This window comes from Camelus bactrianus, chromosome 5 (genome assembly GCF_048773025.1).
Source record: "Camelus bactrianus isolate YW-2024 breed Bactrian camel chromosome 5, ASM4877302v1, whole genome shotgun sequence".
In the NCBI taxonomy this organism is placed as follows: Eukaryota; Metazoa; Chordata; class Mammalia; order Artiodactyla; family Camelidae; genus Camelus; species Camelus bactrianus.
The window spans coordinates 12708764-12718555 of record NC_133543.1 but is presented as its reverse complement, the minus strand read 5'-3'; the positions used below and the strand labels follow the sequence as shown (position 1 = coordinate 12718555).

Below are 9792 nucleotides of genomic sequence, written 5' to 3'. Positions count from 1 at the left end.
TCACAGTGGAAATAAATATCAGCTTTATTAACACTCAAAGTGCCATTCATTTATATTCATTCCATAGTCCAGAAGGTTACTTAGAGTAAGCCTTTGCACCACAATCTTTCAAAAAATGAACTAACATGTAAGAAAAAGCAATTTTCATTGTGCTAATTATTGCAGGCCTTCATGCACGATAAATCTAAACAAAGATGTGTGCCAACAATATACAAATTTCCATATAAACAAAGTCATTGATCACTAACAAAATATAAACATGGTTTCTTTCACATTAGATTTAAAAAAAAAAAAAAGCTATTTACCAGCAAGAAAAAAACCAAGTACATAAAAACTATAAAACTCAGAAATTCTTTACATTTTTACAAGCACAATTTTGAATGAACACAAAGTCAAAATGTGCATGAAATGTGGCACATACCACACTGTATCTGGCTTCTGTAGGTTTTTCTAATCATACCGGCTCCTTGTAACATAATAAGCTTAGTGACATTCAACTTCAACAGTGGACTTATTCCTAACATGAGTCATTTTACGTGGTACCGCATATCAAAAAAAAGGTTTTCCTTAAGCACAATAACATTGTCAAATTGGAAATTTAATTCCCAATTCTTTTTCTGCCAGTTACTTAAAATACACAGTACAGTACAAAGACACAATGTATGTTTGAACATTTCTAAACTAATTAAGAGTCCATTACAGAGACTCACAACATGTCAATGTATTGTTTTATAAATGAGGCGTGACCTTGCCCAGTAAGAGAAAAACAAAAACTTGCAATCTTTGGGGTAGAATAAAAGAAATATTAAAAACAACAGTAGGACAGGCCAACAGCAACTGGAGATATAAAAATCTTGACATCTCTTCAAGACAATTTAGTTTCTCACATTTTTTCATAGTTCTGAGAATTCAAAGGCTGTTAGAGTGGACAGTGTTTTTGCTACTGCTTAAAACCTATTTTTTTCCTTTTAACTTGCATTTCATAGAACTCCCAAAGAGAATTCAATGTTCTCCCTTGCAAGAGTATTTTAATTGATATCTAAGTAAATCTGCATCCAATTGTGGAAATACAAATACATTTTGAATGGTTAAAAACAAAATTAAAAAAATATTTTTGATCAGCCAGCTGAAAATATATTCATATAGTAAATAATCTCTCAGAAAGCTTTATATATATTTAATTATTCTAACTAAACAGTACCCTTATAAAACAAGTTCATAAAAATGTAGAAATGAAAATAAGAAATTACTGGGATATATACATGTGCCTACAGACAGAAAAAGACATCTCCACACACACACGTCCCCTGATACAGAGTTACAAGCATACTTTCAACTGAGTCATGGGTTCCAGAATACATATAAAATCAGAAAGTGATGTTGAACTCCTGAGTTCTTCAACAAAGATAGAACCATAGAGAAGTGTACTTTGTAAAAGCAAGAAAGTTCATTGAAGTCAGTAATAGCAGTGCAGTTACTGATGGCTACATCTTGAAAGAAGTTTAAACGTGGAGACACAGACAGTAGTTCAATGCACGCATTCATGATGCTCACACACCCATCAACAATTATTGGTCAGAGTAGTAGATCAGTGTACAAATTAAACATTTCCAAAAATGTGCAAAAAAGTCAACCTTGATAGGAAAAAAACACCTCTGTACATAATTATAAACTGCCCAGCATTCAACTGAGATTAAGAACGTTTACAGAGAGGAACTAATAGATTAAATATAGAGAATTTAATGGTTACACTGTAAAATGTACATTAGGTCAAAGGGTAATTTACAAATTGATAACCGTAGTTTGCAACAATTAAAAGTTTATTCTCAGATTTATCCAAGTCTACTTTTATTTACAATGATATTTGAATAAAAAGAACCACGTGAAATGTAAGAGATGTCAGACATTAAAAGTATTTTTGGTATTAACTCTTTTATAATATTTCGGAACGCAGGTAGCAAATTTTAAAACCAACAGCAATAGAAAAAATGTAAACCTTTAACTTACTAATTAAGATTGTATTAAAAACAAGTGTTTGTTTTGAAAGAAGTACTCTTATCCTTAGACACTGTACTTTCACCGGAATGGGGCAGACTGCAAAGGTTTGCCCTGCTTCCTTTTGCCTGTAAGCCTTTCCAGCTCAAATGTTTCCACCAGTTCTCCTTATTCCAGGTGGGAAAAAGGTCTTTGGGAAAAACTGAGAACATACACAAATCCATTTTGGAACCTATGTATCGAATAAGAGTTAAGATAGAATTTCGTTACTTATCTCTCTCCTCCAAGTAATGCTAATGCTGAAATCACCAATTTAGTTACATGAACAGTGAACACAGAAATGCTTTCCAGTATAGTCACCAACTTTACTGTCCTCAACTGACATGAAGGGACTCAGAAATGCTATTTGGGGACAAATTCTGCAATGTGTGCTGGCGAGCAGACTTCCTTTCGTTCCAAAACGTCTATGGCACAGAAAGTCCATAACCCACTTTTCTTCAAAGTTTTCCTGAAATGCCCCGCAGGTCAAACACAAGTTCATCAATGTTAAGACACTAGGAGGAAAGTACGCCACCAGCCTGAGGCATCACTTGTTAATGTACATGTATATACATCTATGGTTAAGTGACATTAATAAGATTGGCACGCGGACAAGCTCAAGTTCGTAATGTCTATACAGTTCCATGATAGTTGAAGTAAATTCTGTGTGTCTAGATGCAAACACTGAGCACCTGTCCTTTAACTTGAAAGCTAGACTGAGATACAAATCCTGCTAGTACCTGCTTTGTCGTTTTTATACTGTTAGCTTACAGGTGGGCAGAAGTAACAGTGCTAATCATTTTGGCTGTGTGGAGGGAATAAAAAAGCTTTGGTTTACAGTGATTATGTAACACAGATTGTAAATACAAACAAGAAGTCATCAGGCAGAGGGGTAGAATAGCGGTACTCACTGATTTAATGCCTTTGCTGTTACTAACAAAGATGTCATATTACTGTCAATTAAAATGCACAATTATGAAAAATACTAAGAATTACATGAGACACTGTATACGGGCAACAGATAAAATTTATTCTTTTCTTAACTATAGCTATGACTCCTCCCTCAACTTTCTGAAACTAAACCATGTCCGCTCTCACTACAACCGAGAGAAGATTCTCTAGCCACACCCTGAGAGCTCACTGCCCTCCACGGCTCTGAAAGATGGGTTGGCCCTGACACTTTCACACCTACGATGGCATCCTGTCCAGACTGAGGCAGAAGGCAGAGCAAAGCTAAAGACGACTATGAAGTAGGAACAGTGGCTTCACAGCACGTCTTCCCTAGCCAACCAAAAAGAGGTATAAAACAATTTCCTTTTGAACAGTTGGTAAGCTAAGGAAGCTTGTTTTGATAATGTCTGGCAGAATTTCTATTCCAAAGAGCTCATGAAGAACTATGCAAAACCAAGTACTTTCTATTTAAGAATTATACATAAGCTATCATACACACATACACATTCAATTTTAATCTACTTTTAGCAAACAAGAGCTTAGCAATTTACAATAAATATCTTTATTAGACAATCATTTGTACCAGCTACTTGTGGAAAAGGTGCTGGCACTCCTCCCCGAGGAGGGCACACTCATCCATCACTAGGTCATACACATTTGAGCTGTTCTTCCCAGAACAGAGACTACTCTAATTGGACATTCATACCTTTCCTTCTTCCCCACCCCTGTCCCAGCTACACACACACACACAGAGACACACAGCATGCACACTTCACAGAAAAGCTAGAGATTTAGCCAAAATGTTCATTTAAAAGTAAGGATTAGAATTCACTGTCCCTGGATTTCTTGCTCATTGCCCTAAGTCTCATTGCCTTAACATTTGTAAGCCATTTAAATGACCTCTTTCGGGCAAAAACCACCATTCTAGTTCTGCTTTGAAAATCATAACTGAACCATGATATACGTAGAACTTGAACACTGCCAATGTGATAGAAAACCAAGTAATCAACCTGGAAAACAATTTACTGTCTCTTTAGAATTAGAATACCTCTTTCTATCCTTATCTTAGGAATTCATGTCTAGTAAAGACTGCAGTGTGTCTATCATAGACTAATGTTTTTCTTCTAACATATTAAAAAAAAAGAGGTAGAAAAGGGTAGGAGGAGGAAGCAGGCATTAAGAAATGTTTAAGGGCCAATATACAGTCTAAGGCCAAATGAACTCTTGAAGCCTACTGATTTTGGAAAAACCTTCATTTCGGTGGGTAACTTCAATTATTATTGATACGAAACAAAATTAAGGCATACAGAGAAAAAGGCACTACCAAAAATGAACAAATTGCTTTTCATTAACATCTTAACCAATCTTAAAATTCAAATGAATATGAACATTACATTCGTTAACAAAGGCCAAATTTCATATAAAACAATAAGGTCTCGAGAAATTCTCCTGATCTTTGTATAAGTAACACTATTGACAGAATTCAATTTCTATCAAATGTTTTGGTATTTTAACCACTTAGATCAAAAGAATTTTTTTTTTCTTTAAAAGAAAAAGCAGGGAAAAAATAACTACATTGTGGAATCAATGCCCCGCACCACTGGAACTGTCTGAGCAGAGGCTGAGAGAGGGAGTCCTGAGAGAGAGGCTGCCTGCCCTACGGGGATCCCTCCAACTGGGGGATACTTGAGTCTCGGTTATTAATGACATTTTAGTATTTATAACAGCCAACGATTACCCAAAATGGCTTTCCCCTCACTTCAAAAGAAATAACAACATTTTAAAACATCATTGCTGAACTTTCAGTTAGGATATGCCATAAAAACAAGTAACTGTCTGCCCGTGTTTCCTCCTAGACTGTGACCTCCTTAAGGAGAAGTTAATTTAGTACCTGACATCATAAGCCACAATATTTAGTACCTGACATCATAAGCCACAATATTAGGTAAGCAAATGGAAAACATTCACCCTTTTTTAAATCAACAGATTCTGACACTTATTGACACCAGGTGAGTCTGTATCAAGCTACTGGTCCCTAAACCCCAAATGAAATCACTGGCACAGAACTCTGCTGTGGGCCAAGGAGTCTGCATCTGACAAACCTCTTGGCTTTTGCACCCAAGCCTGGTCGTCCCTATGAACTACTCAGATTTGATTTTTTTTTCTTTTTTTTTTGGTGATTGCACGTCTCTCATAACAACTCCATCTCAGAAATACCACAGACCAGACCTGACATGTGTAAGAGCTGAAGTAGCAGAGAAAGCTACTCTAAAGAAATCATTTCACCTTTTTACTGTAGTCTCTACTGGGAATAAGACAGAGACTCTCTCAAGTAAAAGCCAATTCAATTTACTATGAAATAAGCTGTAATTTTTCTTTTACCATTCAGCCTGTGCATTAACATTTCAATCTCTTATATAAATTATGTAAGGTTGACTGTGCCTTTGAAAACTTTCTAAGGCAGTAGTCTTTAACCATTTTTCAGGTTAGAAACATATTTTGTAAATGAGGAAAATTGAAAAATTTTCAAGATAGTCATACAGAAAATTTTAAAGTCTGTATACTTTTATATATGTTTTAGAGAATTACCAACCATCAAAATTTCCATTAGTCATTGTGGTATTCTTCAACCCTTTTATTCAGCACCCTTTGTTTGCAATGTAAAAGATCTTATATTTGGTCCAAGCCTAAGTCATGCTGTTCTGAAACTCTCAAGGCCTAAGTAGAAAGATATTTCCTGAAAAGCACATACAAAGACTGCTAGTGAATCTTCTCCAGCACCAAAAAGTCTGCCACTGTCAAAGCAGAGCGCATTTTAAAGGCACAAAGTCAGCAGCCCGGCCATTTTCCAGCCTCAGCAAAGAAACATTACAGTATTGAAGAATCAGTTGTGCATTTAAAAAACAAAATTTACATTTAGAGTCATCTTAAAAAGTTCAAATTTCATTTGTTGATCCATACCACTACTAGAAGGAAAAACTTGGAGTGTTGTATTTAACTGCCACTGATAGAGGTGTTTCTTTTCAAAATTTTCTTTTTTAAATTTACTTTTGGTCTTCCATACCTCACCCCACATTAAGCTTTTTTGTTCTAGTAATTCTTAATATATATTAACTTTTATTGTGGTTTTTGGTACCTTTACATCTTGTCTGAAATAAATTCACATCACATTTTATATAACTCTGTAAACTATTAGTCTATTTTTAAGTCTTTACATAAAGAAGAATACTTTCCCACAGCTAATAATATTTTTCTTATAAAACAAAGGTCTTCTGCAGCAGTGTTAAGGTAGTAGTTTCTTTTCAGGTGATTTTATTTTCTATAGCATTTTGAAAAGAAAAAAAAAAAGAGACTGAAAAAAGCAAACAATTTTGCTTCAGGTTTCACAGTCTCCCAAGATTTCTCTCTGAAGAGCACGCATGTCATATCCTACACTGCTGATTACCCTGACAGACCAAAAATGAGCCAAAAGGAAATCACAACCACACAACACAAAGACAAAGGAAAAGCCCACTGGTCCAGATACCATGATCTTGCTCAAGTAGAAGAGATGCTTTCACTCACAGAAGATAAAGAACTTATAATAGATCCACATCCTTGGGGACTACGTCTACAGCACAAGGCTTGGCAGCTGATGTTCCAGGGGGAGGATGCCACTGATTCATGGTCTTCCTTGCAAGCTGCTTCCCTTCGTCGTAAGGGTATGGGAGAAGGTTCAACAACTACATTGTGCTTTGACTTCTTCTCACACTAGCCAGTGGAATTTCAAATATTCCTACAGGGAATGCCAGATAGGACCTTGATATGGAAAACCAAGATCTACCTAACTTCAGAAACAAAGTACCTTAAAAGAGTTCCTAAATAAGCACATCTTTTAGCAGAAAATAAAATACCCGAGTCCCTTATGAATCCCATGAAAAGCATCACATTTAGGGCCTCCAGGAAGAATACTATATTCTAGAACTTTAAAAACAAAGTACTCAGCACTTGCTTTAATATATTGGAAAAAACTGCAAATGGCCAAATTCTGGTCTCAATCACGTTTTTCAACAGCACAAGTCCATTGGAGACAGTGGGAGCTTCCCAGCTGCCTCTCTCTGCTTGTGGCCTTGCTCTTGGTGGATGCATTATACCAGGAACCCCTGGTAGTTTTTAACCTTCCTATAAAGTAGTTAATACTTTGTTTTGACATGCTTTTCTTTTCCCACAATTACGAATTAACTTTTAAGGAAAGCATACGCACAGATGGCTGAGTTCAGTAGGCTCTGTGTTTAAGTTCATTTTGTTTCTAAGATAGAAGTCACCGATTTAGTCGTAAGGAAAGGATTGCTGTTGCTGAGATCATTCGTCCTTGACTTGAAGTAGTGGTACCTGCTCCTGTAAAACCCTTATTACATGTCGTATCACTTTCTCTCTAAAAATTACTTTTTGCAAGGAAACTGCTTTGTAAATGGCTGTTCTCGGTTTATAACTGGGGCTGGTATTTACATCAGGGTTTCTCAACTTCGACACTTTTAGCAGCTGGGGCAGGATAATTCTTCACTCGGGGGTGGGGGGTGCTGTCCTGTGCACTGCAGTCTGCCTTTAGCAGCGTCCCCAGCCTCTACCTACTAGATGCTTCTAGCATCTTGTGACAACCACAGATGTCTCCAGGAACTGCCAAAGGCTAAGCAAAATCATCCCCACCCTGCTGTTGAAAACCAATGTTTTACACGGTAACTGCTTTCCGAGGTGCTTTAATATTCTGTGATCCCAAGAACAAGGGTTTTATCTCATGACACAAGCTTTAACACATGGATACTGTGGATTAAACTCTTAGTTCCTAAAGTATATTATCTATGGGGAATCAGGAGCTTAGAACTAGGAAGATACACGTGATTCTGATCATTTCTCCTTTCTCTTAATTTTCAGACCTTCCCCCTCAGGTAAAGAACATAGTTTAAAATACACTAAACAAGACTTCTTTTCACTATTTCATGATTTCTGGTGACTGGCAAATGTGGTCTACTGCTCACACATTTAAACTAGAGCAATCTCCTTTCGTCTTTTAATTTGGATTTGCTTACTGACTTCCCGTATCTGCTCTAAAACAAAACAGTATCTTTTTTTTTTTAAAGCAGAAAGCTATCCCTCAAGGTTTACAGATTCCAGTAACTTGGATCTATTATAGTGTATCTGCTTATTATACTGGTTAGGATTAACAAACATACCTCTTAGAGAGTCATATTTTCTATCAAGATTCCTACTGAGCAAAAAGCTTGGTAGACAGAGGTTAGGATCTAAAGAACACAGATCTAAGAAGGAACCTATATTCTTTAAGTTGAGTACCTACCCTAAACTCAAGTTTAGGGCTCGACCTCACAAATGAGACTCTGTTTTAAATACTATCACTAAAAACTACAAATTATACATCATTTTCTTCTCCTCGTTGTCTGTGTCTCCCCATCACCATCCATCCGTCAGTGACACAGGGAAAGACTCTACAATCTTTAGGTATTCCAAATGATTTTTTGTACTAAAAAGAGTGACTATGTACTAAAGTGCTTTATCTCTCTGAACCACATCAGTACATTATAAAAATTAAAAAAAAGTTTCAAGTTCTTGTAAGGGAAAAAAAGATTAAATATAAAAAATTTAGGTTACTATTATTATTAAACAAATTTAACCAAGAATCAAGAGAAACACTTTCCCTCTTGTCTTTTTTTCTCCCCATCTCTCTTTTTTATAAAAAAGAAAAGTGCAGTCAGAGAGAAGGTGAGCGGACAGATGGGTGCTGGGCGGAGGCACGGGAGAGGTCTCAGGCCGCTAGTGATAGTGCACAAACGTGTGCCGGAGAAGCTCATCAGTGGGAGGTCGCAGCTTGGCCTCCACGAAGATGCGTTTGAGGAAATCCCGGGTATAGTCTGAGACGTGAGGCGGCAGCTTGGGGTTGGTGGGCTGGGTGGCGATTTTAAAGATAGCAGCCATGGCTTCGAATTCAGCCCAGGGGGGCTTTTCAGTCAGCATTTCCACCACCGTGCAGCCCACGCTCCTGAAAAGAGAGGGCCTTACACAAAGTGCCACCACGAGGGCTGAGGGAACTGGCAGGAAGTGAGACATGGGCGATTAACACGACTGAGTCAAGTGTCAAGTCTCCCTGAAAGGCGTCTACATACAACTGGCTTAGATCGGAGGCTCCAAAGCCCAGGCCCCGGGGCGGCGGACATTCCACTAGCCCCAGAAGTGGCTCTGGCCCCATAACTTTCACAACGCCACATCCTGGGCAGCCTACACGGGCGGGGCGGTTCACCACCTACCACCCGGCAGACACCCAAGACCAGGTGGCCTCAGGGCAAGAATCAAGTGTTAACAATGACTGACGTGGAGACCTGACAGTAGGAGCTGAAGAAATGAGGTTTTCTGAGTTTGAGGAGACACCTTTAAGTGAATTTATGTATTCTTTGAGGAGGTGGGGGCGGTAACTAGATGGATGGATGAATTCATTCATTCACTTATTTATTTATGACACTGGGGACTGAACCCAGGACATGCGCTCTACCCCTGAGCTATACCCTCCCCCTTGAATTTATGTATTCTTAAGGAAAAGTGTTATTTTCCATACTTGATGTAACATCATTCCCAAACCTGAAAAACGAGGTAAAGCTGTTTTAAAGAGAAACGTCTACAGTCATCACTGAACCTCCCCGCCGGGATCTGTCAAGGATATAGTGCAGTTCTAGGGGAAGTACATTATGTAGGCATTCTTAAAAGAAAATCATGTTGGATTCTAAATCTGAACGAATTCTGACAGTTGTAGAAATAAATGGG

The 9792-nt window shown here is 37.7% G+C and overlaps 1 protein-coding gene across 1 annotated transcript in view; it reads right to left on the bottom strand.

Moving 5' to 3' along the window:
• MAP3K2 (mitogen-activated protein kinase kinase kinase 2) overlaps positions 1-9792 on the bottom strand; it is a 61569-nt gene continuing 51777 nt past the window's right edge. Inside the window, exon 17 of the mRNA XM_074363450.1 lies at positions 1-9016. Within this exon, the coding sequence (XP_074219551.1) occupies positions 8791-9016 (226 nt within the window). The 3' untranslated portion in view covers positions 1-8790. The remainder of the gene's footprint in view (positions 9017-9792) is intronic.